The sequence below is a fragment of the Anneissia japonica genome, unplaced genomic scaffold (assembly GCF_011630105.1).
Source record: "Anneissia japonica isolate Jap-2015-1 unplaced genomic scaffold, ASM1163010v1 scaffold352_len1594369_cov220, whole genome shotgun sequence".
Classification (NCBI taxonomy): Eukaryota; Metazoa; Echinodermata; class Crinoidea; order Comatulida; family Comatulidae; genus Anneissia; species Anneissia japonica.
Window position 1 is genome coordinate 328377 of NW_022751928.1, and position 17315 is coordinate 345691.

The 17315-nt window shown below is 31.8% G+C and overlaps 1 protein-coding gene across 3 annotated transcripts in view; it reads right to left on the reverse strand.

Annotated features, from left to right (window-relative positions):
- The window catches only part of LOC117121965 (oxysterol-binding protein 1-like), a 43045-nt gene that overhangs the window by 16256 nt on the left and 9474 nt on the right, over positions 1 to 17315 (reverse strand). For 2 of the 3 annotated variants that reach the window (XM_033267405.1, XM_033267404.1), the window contains exons 3-5: positions 15219 to 15427; positions 8207 to 8457; positions 4233 to 4413 (exon numbers count right to left, since the gene is read on the reverse strand). In XM_033267405.1, the coding sequence (XP_033123296.1) occupies positions 4233 to 4413; positions 8207 to 8457; positions 15219 to 15427 (641 nt within the window). Of the gene's footprint in view, positions 1 to 4232; positions 4414 to 8206; positions 8458 to 12409; positions 12544 to 15218; positions 15428 to 17315 lie in introns of those variants that run through there. The other variant, XM_033267406.1, reaches the window with a different exon arrangement.

Below are 17315 nucleotides of genomic sequence, written 5' to 3' on the forward strand. Positions count from 1 at the left end.
AGCACAAATGTAAAACAGATGCGTTTAATATTCAAATATAATTTTTTATTTGGAAAAATACAGTATTAGATATTATAAGACACCAGTCACTATGGGGTATTCCAGTTTAAGCAACACACTGATCCACTTTGTATCAATCAATAAAAGAATTAGTGACAACTGAACATTGCGCTATCTTCTTAATCAATACCAACCTCTTAGCATGTTTACGTCACTACAATAATTCTCCTGTTTTTACCGTCATTAGTATGTCTTGCATTTTTCATGCATTATCAGAGAATATTTAAGTTAAGAATTAAAAAATTGGAAACTTTTATAAATCGGTTTATGAATAAAATTGTGAGTTGTTTTAGGGACTTGAAACTGCAGAGCAGGGAAACTGACTGTAATATTATATGGTGTGTAATCCTATTAACACTAATAACGAAATCCCAGTGATCATATTAAGGTTGTACAACATGTGCTTTCCACAATACTCTGTATCACCTTTCCTGTTAAATACATATTAAATTTGTTCTCATTTAAATTTAAAATTGAATGCTAACCATTTAATTTTTCCTCCAGTAATTTTAGTTGAAACAGACAGTATATTTATCTAAAATAAAAATAAAAAAAACTAAATATTGGAATCAATTGATTCTACATATCTGAATTATTCTGTGCTTAACTGTTTATTCATTCATCAGTTTAGTAATATATCAGTGTGAGTACTTATTCAAATGTGTACTGTACAGTGGAAGGAATGAAAAGAGACAGGTGGTATCAATAGAATATATACTTTTACTGGCAGAGATTGTACAGTAAATCATAAACATCTTAGCATACATTTTGAAGAATCAGGCAAAGGTCAACAGTTTACGCATTGCTGCAAGTTTCAGAAGATCTACTTTATAATCATGTGGTAAAATAAATAATTTAAAAATAATATAGATAGTCACCTGCAATTGAATGAGAATTGAACTAAAGAAAAAATTATGAAAAGCTGGCAAATGCAAGAATTAAAAAGTAATTTGGAAAGTGGAGAATGCTTATTAATTAGTGACTCTTATTAATCAATTATTAATGTTCTTCCAAATTGTACAAATATGTAAATTAGCTATGACTAACATAGAACAAAAATACTTTATTTATTATGTTCAAAATGATTTTGGAAGCTTTATAAACTGGTATAAATTCATTTCTAAAAATCATGTTTCAACATCCATTCATTCATTAGGTCACCATGCACTATTACAAACTACGAGAGAGATTTATAAACCAAGAAAACAAAGAAAGTAATGATGGTTACTAATAATAGTGATGTCAACAATGATTGTGATGATTGTCATCACTGAAGCTATCCCATATCCAGCAATGAATTCACTGCATCATTAAAGTCACTTTACAATTAGCAACGTCAAAAAATAATTGCTACATGCCAGCTAAGACTATAGTACAATTTAATAAGCAGGGCATTAAAATGACTGCAGATCCCCACACTCACTGTTTCAATATTTAATATTATTCTCTCCTTTATTCACAAATATATATTCTATATTTATTATATCATATTTTACAAATAGGAGTATAGGACAGTTTTTCTAATCCCCAGAATAAAACATGGAGTTTAGTAGCTGTCTATAAACATAAATTTACTGTCAAATCCAATCTGATGGGTAATCAATAATGTCTAGTCTAGGGTAGTCTTTTTGTAAACATTTTTTTTTCACAATATAATTCATGTGTTTGAATTTTGCATCAACATTTTTGAAATACATTTTCTGATGTATAAATGTAACAAAAAGAACTAAAATATGTTGTTTGATAGTGTAATAAACAGTTTACCATTATGTTTAATAAACAAATCAACTCTATTTTACATATTTCATAGGTTCATATGCTTGGTGGCTCCAGTAATTTTGTGACGGGGGTAAAACGAGTCCATTCTGAATCAAGGGATCACCTAAACCCTTAGTTAGGGTTCTAAACTAAAATCCTTGGTGGGGTTCATGGGGAGAGATTTTATGGTATGGTCTATAATTATGAATTTCTTATATGATTATATTTAATATGATTATGAATGTTACTCTGTATAAATTAATTTATATTAAATTTGAATACCATATATGGCCGTTGGAAGGGTAATAAATAATATAAAAATAAATAAATAAATGAAATGGGTTTAAACAAGGCCCATGGGACCTGCTCCTGAGTGTTCAGAATACAGGAATAGCCTTAACATGCTTCCTAAGGTCATTCTATAACAGTGATAAAATATTACCATACACAAGAGGTTCATCAATTTTAGAAATCTCATTAAAAGAAATGCCTGCCTTCATATTTTGTTGCATTGAGTTCATTTTTACTGCAAAACCATGACAGCAAATGACTTGCAGGGCGATTATGACATTTGGAACTCATGGTTTGCTAGTTATTAAAGATATTAAGATCTCAAACAAGATATGAAGTGAAAGGAAAGATCAGCTAAAATTATTATTAGTATTTGGTTAATATTAATGCTAATTATAACATTTAACAACAAAAATAATAAAAAGCAATAATAATGTATGACATTTATGCATCAATTTACACTGCATTTCAAATTTCTTCTAATTGACAAAGAGATTCAATATCCTCTTTATTATCATCATTTTTATTCTTACATTGCAATGAATATTTTACCACCTTTTACCAAATTTTCAAATGGATTATCAAATGAATCTTGAATTTGAGAGATCAACAGCATGTTCCAGTCTAGTACAGAATAATTATTTTCTCTATGGCATGTAAACATATTTTTGCCTAATTATAATGTTATTACTATTTATCAGATGAATAGAACCTATATTAACTGACTGTATGAGATATATTTAGTTAATTGTAATCATGTTAAAACTCTTAATAACTAAAATGTATATATTTTTCAAGTGTATAATATTATTTGGGAAAAGGCAATTAACTAATTGCTATATGATCATTACAAGCTACAGGCTATGATTATTAAAATAATTTTTCTAAATTTGTCATGATTTTAGAATAACTTGTGATGAATGAGAAAACATTTTTTTTTTTTTCAAACTGATAAATATATTTTTTGATTGTTAATTAATAAAAAAAATTCTTCTCATTATGTATTGATTTTTCACATTCATCAGTTTGCTAGCCACTTTGGCCGCCACCCTGTCTAGATATGGGTTCACTCCTGAGAGTGTTTACATTTGGAGCAGTGTGTAAGTGTATACAGAATACAGCACATCTATTCATCAGTGTTTCTAGTGAATGATTCAATGTTTAATTATAAAGTCCCATACGCTATCATTGGTCACACAGACAGTCAGCAGTCTATATTTTTAAAAAATGTAAAAACCAATGTAGAATACATTAAAAACATTAGAATATTACAGTATGAAGCTTCTTTTCTAAAAATAATAACATGCTTCTAATGTAAAGCACAGGCAAGTCAATCTCATTATATAGGAACTTTGAATAAATCCAGTAATATTGCTCAAGTTTTCCAAGCTCTATGGAAAAAAAAATATAATAAATATATCTACCAAAATGCATGGAGTTAGCAACGGTTGGTAATGAATACTAGAATTAGGCCTAGATATTGAAAAAAACATGAGGAGATCCTTGCACGCATGACGCCAGATATGAGCCACCACCCAAGGAAGAAGTGATAGGGATGGAAAGGCGTAGGCCAAAAGAGAAACACTTGCCCCGTTGCAGATCACCCAGGGGTTGACAAGACAAAAACAATTAAATATATACGACCTGAACTAATATAACCTGACCTAACCTTTGCAAGAAAACATTTCATCCATAGCATGCTATATAAAGTGCATTGCATTCCCCAACACATTAAACAGTTCTTTAGCAATTTCACTATTTAGATTTTAATTGCTATCAGATTCTCACAGCATTCAAAGAACTTCATTAACCTTGTCTCATTCACGTTTAATACATTCTCAAAATTCATTCAACCTTTTGAAAAATCATTTATTACATTCCAAGTGAAAACACAAGGGTATTATTATCATAAATTATTAATTTTATAATGATAAATTATGAATTTTTATGAATGTGTTTGAATTTTACAAATACTAAAATATTGAGTTGTCCAATCTAAAAAAAAAACAAAAAATATGTATACAAAGAATACAAATATTTGAAATAAAAATATATTCAATTTCTCATTATATTAAACATATACAGACACTGTAAAAAGTTTTGATGAATAAAGTAGTTATTACCTTGTGTACCAAGACTGTCAGGTCCTCGGTCGCTTCGACAAGCTCGTTCTAATGAGTTATGCTGTTTCGCAAGCAGTTCTAACGTTTCTTCTAAACGTATTCGTTGATCACGTTCCGATATCAAAGTTCTTTGCCACTTTTTAGTTTGAGTTTGAGCCAAATCTAGATAATCGTTACAAGCCTGATAAACGAGACAAAAATAAAAGTATTCCAAAAATTCATGTTTGTGGCATGTAATTGAACAGCAAAGCAAAACTATAACGTAACAACTTCAAGAAGCGATCAAACAAAGTTAACAAGATATACACACAAAGTGTGTATTTATCTATAGAAATTCTGAAAGAATTCTAAAGAGTCTGGCAGACCTGGTTTGGTTGTGTTAACAGATCTATAATGAACCCATCAGAGACAGCTCATGTGCACACAAATGGCCAACCAATCAATACGCTTGCCTGCCTGATTACTTTCAAGGATTTCTCATTTTCTTACCTCTAGAGGGCACACATCAATATATACAGGTCAAAGGTGTAAGGTTATATATGGGTCTTTTATTTTCTTTTAGTAATTGATTAGTTTGGAGATATTTTGGTTTTGTCGATATTTAGGGCTCTTGCGCAAGTTTATATGCAGTTTAATTAAAGTAAAGTAAAGTATATCAATATTGTCCTCGTTACAACACTAGAAAATTTAGACTTGTCTTCTGTGAACCCACCATAGTACAGCACCACCGGTGGTAATGAACTGAATGCGCACGAGGGTTATGTTGTACACAGCATCAACCAACACTTTAAACGTCTCTTCATAGAGGGCACTATATAAGCTATATATCACAGAAAGAGCAGGTTGACGGAATGAATCATTTCCAGTAACACAAACCACCACCTAATATTATATTGTAAAATTTACACGAGAAGATTCACAAAGTGGAAAGACAATAAAATGAACTCAAACTTCATTTATATGCACGGAGGCTTAATGTTTTTATTAAGTAAATTTCCTGGCATCGAACCCAGAATGCTAGTTCTGAAGGGCGAGTAGATACTTCTTAATAGACAAGAACCGCGTGGAGTTTGCATTTCCAGTTAACTATAACATTCATGGTTAAAAAAAAAACAAAAAAAAAAAAAAACAGAGTTCGAAAGTTGGCATTATGATCTTTTGCAATAAATTACCATTTGCTGATGTTAACATATGTTACTATCTAACATATGAATTTTACAATCATATTTGTATATGTATACATAACCTTAATTGCAATCTCAAAAATATTTTTCATTGGATAAATTATATAAAGTATATGAATATTTTCATCTACTACACATATGCCATGGTTGTAAATGTTTTGTTTATTGTTTTTATACTTATTATAAAATATTTTGCTAGTCAAGTAAAGGTTTTATGTGAGTTTCAAGTCAATTTTTGGTTTGCCTTGAGCACTTTAGTGGAGATGTGCGCTTAATAAATCTTATTATTATTATTATTATTATTTCTCCTGAATACCATCATTCCACTGCAGAAGACTGTATTTTATATTTTAATTAAATTTTTTTTAATTAATAATCAATATTCAATTTAACTTTTTCTATATTAAAACTGATAAAGCAAACACTATTCAAGACATAGTGACCTTGACTTTCTTCCTGTTTTTATATTGCATATTATGAAAGTTTATTATTTTTTGCAGAAAGAAATTATATATTCACAACTACATGAAACATCTAAAACAAAGGAAACTTTTGAATAAAATTAATCCTAAAGGACAAATCCTAGGGTGTATTCCAACTTGTTCTCATGGTTCAGTTACTAGAAACTGAATGTATGTATAGAGTCTTTGGTTCGAATCCCTAGGCTGGAAGTTTACCTGTACCCCTACGTACCTATATACAGTACCTATACCTACTACTGTATGTGTACTTGTACCTGGACCTATGTACAGACTATACCTATGCATCTGTACATGTGCCTATTTTACCTGCATACCTATACCTATTATGTGTACCTATACCTATGTACAGGCTGTACCTATGCACCTGTACATGTACCTGCATACCTATACCTATGTGTACCTATCATATGTACAGGCTGTACCTATGCATCTGTACATGTACCTATTGTACCTGCATACCTATACCTATTATGTGTACCTGTACCTATGTACAGGCTGTACCTATGCACCTGTACATGTACCTGCATACCTATACCTATTATGTGTACCTGTACCTATGTACAGGCTGTACCTATGCACCTGTACATGTACCTGCATACCTATACCTATGTGTACCTATCATATGTACAGGCTGTATCTATGCACCTGTACATGTACCTACATACCTGTACCTACGTGTATCTATACATATGTACAGGCTGTACATATGTACCTACTGTACCTGCATACCTATACCTAGTATGTATACCTGTATACCTATACCTGAGGAGGATAAAATAAAATACAAGGTCAAACAATCACTTTTTTGGGGTCAAACTTGACTAAGGTCAGACAAGTTTTGAGATTAGAATTTTGTGAAATGCATTATGTTATGTGTAATACATGTGAAAAATCAATACCATCAATACTAATAACAGAGGTTGGTTCCTCCTCAGGCTCACCATGGATATTGCACACATAAACTGAATCAAATGCTATCAAATATTAACATCTTCATAACAATTACGAACCATCGACAATGTTAGAATGCACCCAGGAAGTTGTTAAGGGGTTAAATCTACTCTTCACTTACTTGCCATATTAAAAAGCTAGGGAATTTGGCAATTTGTGGGAGAAAACATGAACATTTCTCTCTGTTGGCTTAATTTAGTAAAATGTTGAGATAAGTGCCTTTGACTTATGTGCCCTTAGAACTATTATTTTTTTATTTTCACTTCTAGCAATTACATAACTCGCCCACTGCAGGATGAAAATGATGCTGCATATGAAACTCATGCCCATATTCTTAAAACAAACTTTAGTCGAACTTCGAACTATAACTTCATTTAGTCTTAGTTGCAACTTCAACTTGTATTCACTGAGGAGGTATAATTTTAGTCGAGGTTCGCCTGATTTAGTCGTATTCCTAGTCGAAGTTCGTTTTAAAAATACTAAATGACGTAATTTTGAAGTTTTAGCTTGAACTACGACTAAAGTTCATTTTAAGAATAAATGGGTTAGAGGATGGAGTCATGAATGGAAGGGAGTAAAGTCAAAAACCTGGCAGTTACCCTGGAATTAGAATGTAAGCGTCTTAGATAAAAAGTTGCTGAATAACGTAAATGAAATGAAGTCCACCATTTCCGTTCATAAATGCTGCTTTTCAAATCTAGGGCAAGTCATTAGCAATCAATATTGAAAACAAAATTTAAGTCAATATACAGTAGAAGTAGTAATGAATGCATTCACAGCCTATATGACTTTAAGAAGCATCATTAGTATTTAGAAATTTGAGATTTATAGATCAAAATTGAAAGGTAATTTGAAACAAAATCCTAACTTCTGACTTATCTAAATGCTTTGTATTAATGCTTGTTTCCCACTTGGAAGAATAATTAGAACAGAGTACGTCTCTTAATTTATCCTAGCAGAATTATTTGTGTGTACTGTCATGCTCTAGACACCCTATGCATCTGAACTCGATTAATAACATCACCTTGAAAAATTTAGCATTAAACATTAAGAAATTTTTTTCTCAATTTTATAGCTACACATTTATTCTCAACTAACTATAGCCTGACAGATGGTTCAGTTGGGTCGGTTGTAGAAAAGTGATTACGTCCATTCATTTATATCTAAACTTGGTGGCACGTCCAGTTGAATTCACTTAATTTTTCATGCGGCCCAGAATATTATTGCCCATATTTATTCTCATACTGCAACTGCAAGTGCCAATGTATCATTGTTAGAATGAATAATTAATAAGCAAAGTCCTGGATTGCGAAAAGCATTTAATTACTAAAAATGAAAATAAAATAAGCATACTTACATTTATCATAGCATTGGATGTGATTCTGAAAAGAGTAGCACGTTCTGTGATAGCTTTAATTTTGGTTGGAAGCTCCGAAGTCTCTTGCACTGATTCTAGATCACTTAGCGCCCTCTGGAGAGCAGCACCATGCTTTACGATCAGGTCATTACAAGTGTTCAAATCCTCAAGTTTGTTGCCAAAACTGCGCATGGAATTTTGAATGTCTGCTTTGTCCGCTTCTGTCTGTGGGAGCTCCTCACCAGAATCATCTGGCAGTTAATATAATGAAATTTAAGAATATTCAATCAATATGTCAATCAATCAATCAACAATTATAAATAAAATCTTATGACATAACAGTAATAAATATTCAATGAAAATGATATGGGAATCTTGAACTTACTTCAAAGAATAAAGTTAACTGAAACTGTAGTAGAAGTAAATAGTGGTTCTCCTCCTTACAATAATTAGTAGTACAAAAACCAAAAGGTCCACTGATTAGTCTCAGATAAGATAGCATAATACATACTCCAAGTAACGAAATGCACGCCATCGTGTCGGGATTCAATATTTCGACATTAATTATGTCACGATGTCATGATGATGACATAATTAATGTCGAAATATTGAATCTCGACACGATGGCGTGCATTTCGATACTTGGAGTATGTATTATACTATCTTAGTAGTACAAGGTTCCTTAAGTATGCATGAACCATATTGCACACAGGAACAACATCTTAAACAAATAACCTCACATCATAATTTACATTGAATCAATATTTATATAATTAATAAAATTGTAAGCATCTGATTTGTCTGTTGTGGTTGCGTGTGATGTGTTGCTTAGCACATTTTCAGTACAGTAGAGTAGAGTTAATGAATTGTAAGAAAAAAATCCTGTACTTTCACAGTTTGGATAAAGATGTACAGTATGCATTCCAATTCCAGTGTTTGGATTCAAATCCTATAACACAAGAATATATATTTTATGACTAAATAAAGCAACTTCACTCCCCAAGTCCCAAAGAGAGACTTATACCAAAGATACTAGAAATACAAGATAGAGTTCTCCACACAAAAAAAGTGTTCCACCGTGTTCCACCGAAATGCATGGTGGGAAAAAGAAAAATTGGACGCCCCCTACAGCTGGATCTAAAAAAACTTGTGCCAAACTTTCGTTACCAAGTCGTCGCGTATTTTATTATCAATTCTCAACAAAGATACTAGATATAAAAACAAACTGGAATAGACACTCAGACAGTGACATCGGTGAATACATAATCTCCTTAGTGGCGGTAGAAATCGTTGCTATTATCCAAATAATACACAAAACAATTAAAGCATAATCATGAATCAGTAAAGAATAAAACAACAATACAGCGCAGAATCGCATGGCCGGACGCACTCTTACTAGATGTGTATAAGAGACAGGTACATATGTACCTACTGTACCTGCATACCTATACCTAGTATGTATACCTGTATACCTATACCTGAGGAGGATAAAATAAAATACAAGGTCAAACAATCACTTTTTTGGGGTCAAACTTGACTAAGGTCAGACAAGTTTTGAGATTAGAATTTTGTGAAATGCATTATGTTATGTGTAATACATGTGAAAAATCAATACCATCAATACTAATAACAGAGGTTGGTTCCTCCTCAGGCTCACCATGGATATTGCACACATAAACTGAATCAAATGCTATCAAATATTAACATCTTCATAACAATTACGAACCATCGACAATGTTAGAATGCACCCAGGAAGTTGTTAAGGGGTTAAATCTACTCTTCACTTACTTGCCATATTAAAAAGCTAGGGAATTTGGCAATTTGTGGGAGAAAACATGAACATTTCTCTCTGTTGGCTTAATTTAGTAAAATGTTGAGATAAGTGCCTTTGACTTATGTGCCCTTAGAACTATTATTTTTTTATTTTCACTTCTAGATCTTGTATTTCTAGTATCTTTGCTTATACCCAATTCACACGTACAGCAAAAAAAAAAAAAAAAAAAAAAAAAAAAAGAAGCAAAAAAAAAAAAAAAAAAAAAAAACGTAACAAACTGTAACCAATTATTACACAGATACTGTAGTGTATATCTCCTGGGATCGTCCCACCAAGACTCATTGCATTTACACAAACACACACACACTACACACACTTTCTATTCATGTAAAATCCTAGTAAAAGTATCATTAGAAATGCATGATTGACCAAATAACCAACTACATGATAGGCTTTTGACTGGTCTTATGCCTAATGGTGTGAGGGCTAACACCCAAAGTTATATATAAATTTTTTTAATCACTAAAATAAAAAAATAATAATAATTATAATAATATTTATTTGGCAAAAGTATACAGAATTAAAATAACATGTACTGCCTGGACAGAGAATGAATAATTTGATGAATATTTTTGAAATAAAAGTGAAGACCAAAATGGATTCTTGCTGTGAAGTAGCGGTAAGTGTTGACAACTCTGAACTTTGGTCCATTGACGTCGCTATTAATGCAAGGCCTGTATTGAAGAAGCTAGCCATCACCAACTTAATCATATTTGGTAGTACATACAACATATGAAAGCAACTTTTCAAAGTGACTTTTATATAAAAAAAAAACAAATATAGAAGTCGACTTAATAATACTCATCACAGGGACTAGCTGCGGATATCTTTGACAGCCCCGACACTGGATTTTACTGCAATTGCTAAGGCCTCTGTTTGTCATTTAAGTCACTGATATTACCATTTCTGTATAAATTTCCTTCTCATACTATCTAGACTTTTAATAACATAGTATAGTTATCACTGTAAAAAGCTAGGCCTAGAAGTATTGGGTTTGTTTTTGAATATTCATGGCACAAGGCTAGAAAATATGTTAAAAACCATGTCAAATCGAATAAAATTCTTGGGCATGTGCGTCTCTGTAAACTTTACAGACCTCACTGAGATCTGTAAAGATTAACAACCATTACACAAATTTTACATTTGTTTTACATGGATGTGCATTCACACGCTTTTGTAAATGTAACAATTTGTTCAATTTAGCTAGAATTTTGTATGTGAATTGGGTAGTACAGTAGTTTGTAAAGCATCATTCCATCCACTAATTGATGGAGAGTACATGCTACAGGATGTGAAAGAAAAAAATATATTACGACATACAAGTACCATTAACCTGTATCGACTGAGTGTCTAAAAATATCATAAAATGCCATTTAAATTAAATAACTATACAAGTAGGAGATTTCTACCTGAACACCTACTCATTCCAAATCTATAATTGAACGTTTATCTACAATATAAATTGCATGCAATAAACTCTTACTCATCCACACGTATATCTTTTAATCGCCCAGAAAAATGTTATGCGCGGTGCCACTGTAGAATCCTATACACGGTATGATAATTATATATTTATTTTAATTCAACTGTCAGCATCACTTGATGAGATTAGCGTTGGTAGTTTAGACATATAGGGGTTTCAATATTCAAAATCAATAGAAAGGCTTGTATATCTAAAGACCTTTGTTGACAATGAACAGCGCAAATGTATTCATAACTAGAGTATAGAAGTCAAAATGCCAACTTAATTATGACTTCATCTGCATAATTGACATGGTTTCATTAGAATGTATTAAAAATAAAAAATACAGAATATGAAACTGGAACAAATATATTTTATTTATGATAATGTATAAATAATATTGCTACTGTATATAAAGATTTATAATTTACATCAATATTTCATTTCAATACAAATAGTAGTATATAATTTGGTGATTGAATCAGAATCACACTGAATTTGCATTAATGTACTATCTACTGGCACTGGTATAGGCATTTATAATGCGCATCTTCCTTCAGGTTATAAAACGCACTTCTTTTCCGATACCGATCTCTTGACTGTTAGGATATTTCTAAGTCTACTATCACTAAAACATACAAGAACATTTCATAGACAGCAGGCTAACTAAATAGACTTGTATGTCGTATACCAAGCCTCGATGAATATCATTTGTTTCTGCATTAGTTTAGAACATTTTATCCATTGGTAAACATAAACTTTAAACACCTTATCATTATGCAAGTTTAATTTGAACTTTATTATAGTTTTAATTGTTTATATATTATACATTAATATAATTTATTTTGTAATTATATAAAAGTAGCAAAAAAGTTCATCTAAACTTTTAATTATTAGCGATACATACCTAACCTATACCGTATTTTCTTCCGCTTAGAATGTGGGAAAGATACACCACAACATAAATTCAACATCGATCGACAAAGCTGATCCACCGAGCCAACGAGCTGGCTATGCCGTCTATAGTCTGATGTGGCATAATTGTGTATGTATGGCAATATGATGTACATCAGATTTCAAAACACCTCTGGGTTTTTTCAAATAACAATGTGGAATTGATGATGGTGTACTGTAGATGTTCATTAAGCGAATACTGTTTAGCACATGGTATACTGTATTGATTAGCTTCACAATCAGACAATTCCGAAAGGTTTCTCAGTTAAAACAAAAATAATTGTGCACTGGATACCAAATTATAATAAAATTACCTTATCAACCATAAATTACTTTACAACTCATTAATATTTATTTTATGTTTCTAAAAATATATTTCATGATACCAATAAAGTTGCTGAATTAGAAATTATTTTTTAAAAACTCTGATATTTAACATCATAATGTTTCCCACCAATATAGTGTACATCAAGATTACTATGTTTTTTTCAGTATATCATGGGCCTACACTCTAGGATCATACAACAAATACCCATGCTTCAATAACATGATGTATACAAACAACACATATCTTCCCAACTCTAGTTGTCGGCAACCAAACAAGATTGGAGGCGACGTCATTGCCACTTTATCTACGAAACAGACATAGTTTGAAATAGGACGTCAGCATAATTATCACAATTGTCATCAATTCAACTTCTTACTTATTAAACTATTTAGGAAAGAAAACAAGAATAATGAGTAGCTGTCCTTGTAGGGATACAAATAGCCATCACTGTAATGAACTTGGTTGATAAGCAGCATCACTGTTGCCAATTCAATTGAACTTTCATACACGTAGACAATCAATATTATGATATATGGCTCACCAAAAATGAAAAATGCATTTCTACATAGCTTTTCAATAAGCAATTTCCTAAAGATAACTAGGCCTGTGAATGTTATTGTTGCATCATACCAAATTCCTCCCGCACTGGAGTTTCCCCTTGGGGACTCTTTCAAAGTGACACATTCCAAGATGACGTCATAATTAATTCTGAGTCTGCAATAATTATTCTATGCCTTTTGGGAACATAAACACCCAGAGAAATTTATCCTCTGTTTGGCTATGATGCATTTAGTTACAGTTATTTGCTGATCATTACAATGAACTGACCATCCACTCATCTTGTTTACAGTCAGGCACTTTAAAGCAAAGACAATTTTATCATATCGATGAGCGCTTCGAAAATCAAACCCATTCCACGCTGCTCCTTACATATTTAGCCTCCTCGGGCACTAACTATTAATTTCCAACGACAATTGAAGCAGGGCTAATTTTTGTCCGCTAACTATAAGCAGATAAGCGTGAGGAATACATTTTATACAGGAATTACATTTAGATGAACGATTCCTGCCAGAGTGTCTGCTTGTTTGCGTGACGACATAAGTTTAATTGAACCCTGGAGATATTGTGTAATACAGTACTGTACGCTGGCCTACAATTCTCTAGTAAACATACTGTGGTAATGCAAAATTACTTTTATACATTATTATTTTAAAATGTTTCAAGATAATAATCATGTAAAGTAACCTATGTGACTACTTCAGAGATTTGTTGTTTTAAAACATCGCACAAAACTGTATGCCTAAGATTATGATATTAAATTGGAATATACCACTCATATGAAGTTTTAACATAGCAGTGGAAAACATGATTCCCATATTGTAACAGTAGCTCACTGTATGCAATGCATTATTGTTCACTCCCAAATTGCCTTGCTGTACATGGAATAAACATTAAACATTAGATGAATATGTTACAAGTGCAATTTTCAAGGTCAGTAAAGTATTTTTTTGACAAGAAATAAAACTTTTGTGATTTATTCAGCTAGCATAGGGCTTTGGTATAATATCTAAGCGTAGTTTTGAGTATGTACACCAAATTACCCAATTACAAACCTCTCAATTACAAACTCTTGATTTTACGAACCAGATTTGCAGTGATGACGACATTACAAACAATCTTTTTTTAACTACAAAAACTATTACATTTAAAAATCTTTAAAAATACTAGAAAATGTTACATCAGTTAGGAAAGAAAACGTTTAAACCAATAAATTGACGTAAAACTTCCTTGTATAGGTGTAATTACACCTACTGTATATATGTTTCCCTGACGCAAATCCAGTTATTGTCTATTATTCCATCACGACAATAACAATTACTATCAACACTGCAGTACCCGCTGCTTTCTTGGACTCGAATTCAACCCTGGCCATCAGGCGCAAGCTCGGTGGTCTAGAGGTATGATGCCAGGCTAGTGATCTGGAGATTGTGGGTTCGAGTCCCACCCGAGAACAACTTGCGATTTTTTTCGCATATGTTTACAAATGTACTGAGTATTCGGTACATTTCCACGTCAGGTAGGGCAAAAAAATTACACCTATATGTTTCTTCTGACGCAAATCCAGTTATTGTCTATTATTCCATCACGACAATAACAATTACTATAAAACTTCCTTTCAATGAAAAAATGTAAATTGTTTTCAGCCAAGATTTATTCCAAAATAAAACTTTATAATATTTCAAATAATAGGCCTTGATCATTAGTTTTAGTCTTTTAGCCTTGCATGTTATCCTACCACCAATTTATTATGCTTATATGCATAGTCCAATATTAATATAAAGAAAAACTAAAAAGACATAAGAAGCAGGCAAGCAACAAAAGGTAAATTACTATAGAATGAAACATGTTTAGTAGAATATTCATAGTACAATACCTGAATACTCCTCGGTCATTCGAATAGCCTTGGCTTTTGCTAGTTCCAATGCAGTCACCCATTTCTGCCTTTCTACCTCCGAGCTGGCCTTCAAATGAAATGTCTGAGTTCCACTAGAGATGACAAAGTTACACGAGTCTTCCGTGTCGATGTAAGCACCTGCTAAGTTAATAGTACCGCGACATGTGTGTGCAACCTCTGCTTGCGTTCTATAGCATTAAAGAATATTATGAGTCATCGAGTTGTAAAACATACAGCATTAAACTACATCCTCATGTTTTAATTCTTCATAACATCACATAATTCAAGAATTTCATAACCTTGCAATTCATGTTACAATACCTACTTTAAAATATCTTGATATTTCAGCCTTTCACATAATTTTCTTGGAATTTTAATTATTTCATAGCTAATATTAATAATACTAGAAATTGAAAATTGCAAGTGAAGTGCTGCAAAGTACAACTGTATATAAATGTTCTTCGAACAAAATTATTTATGTGAGTCAAGTGAAAATAATGAATAATAAAAATATAACAAATAATATGAGACACAACCCATTGTCTATTTTAGAACACTTCTCATTGGGTAACAAAGTCGTAATTTTTCATTTTTGTCAAAAAGTGTCTACACTGTATAGTAGTGAATTGTGGTTTAGGTTTTTTTTAATAAAGTTTTTTAAAAATTTCTATGTAGGTGGAAAATTTAGTTGAATACCAAAGGTTACAATTTTTATTTTGAAGACTGCAGGGCCTAGGAAGTGTACATTTTTTTATGGGGCAAGTTTCCAAGGGCGGGTTTTCTAGGGGCGAGTTGACTGCCAAAGAGTGTTGCCAAAGTGCGAGCCAGCGTGTTATTTGATCACAAATGCGAGACATCGCAAGTTTGAGCCAGTGAGCCATGACGTCACGACAATAGGTACGAGACGTTACTCGAGTTGTGCGAGGTATCGGCTGAGATTTGTGGAGTACAATTCAAAAAACAACTATAGGTCTAATAATGAATTATTGTGATGTTAAATAGACAATGTTAGCTATCAAGGAGCGACGTTGTTTTTCATTGGGACCTTCATCCCTTAAAGGCTAGGCCTATACCATCCTAGCTAGTCTAGGCCTAGAGTAGGATAAGGCTAGCGCGACATGCGGATGTTGGTAAGTGGTGGTTAGTCTACAAACGTCGCCTAAAGTAATTGATTTCACCCGGCTGAACGAAAGAAGGAAACTCCGCTTTTCAGTCGTCTTAGGCCCTTGTTTTTTGACAAACAATGACCTTTCAGAGGTCAAATTGCTGTCAAGAATATGAATTGGCTGCTTCGCAGCAAATAGGCCTACTTCTTCTGTAAGAATTTGGTGAAATTCAAATATTTCAGGTTCATTTTTATAATTCATATCATTGCCACAGCTTTCAAGAAAAAAACAAGTTAAAAATCAAATAATTTAAATAACTGGTAACTAATTCAATCATCCTACAAGTTAATGTCAATCTTAATAATCCATAATCCTTCATACAATACACCACAATTTAAATAATTTTTAATATAGCTAATATATTTATTCATTCCAAGGTTCATTCCAAACATAAATTTCTTCTGTAATCATACTTGCATAATGTATTTTTGTACATAACATTTACAAATGATTTCAAGAATTTAATATTCTTACGGTTCTTAATATTTGAATGGTTTTTCTTAACTGCTGACATTCTAAAACAGTTGATCCATGAATATTGTATTGAGTAAATTTAGCTCCATATGAACATATATTACCTGACACTAGTCATGGGCTAGAGACTGATATCAATAATTCTGTTAATCAAAAGGAGCAATGCATGACCGGATCTATAAAATTGCATCTACAATTAATGATTAATATAATAACTTAATAATTATAATAAACTAACTTAAAAGTACATGTATAATAAGTACATAGAGAGACATCTTTCATTAAGCAGAAAAGTATATCAGTAACATCATGTAACAACAATATCAATAATTTGAAATAATTTTAAAATATATATTTGTTTATATTTTGTTTACAAATATATATTATATATATATATATATATTATATTATATATATATTATATATTTGTTTATAT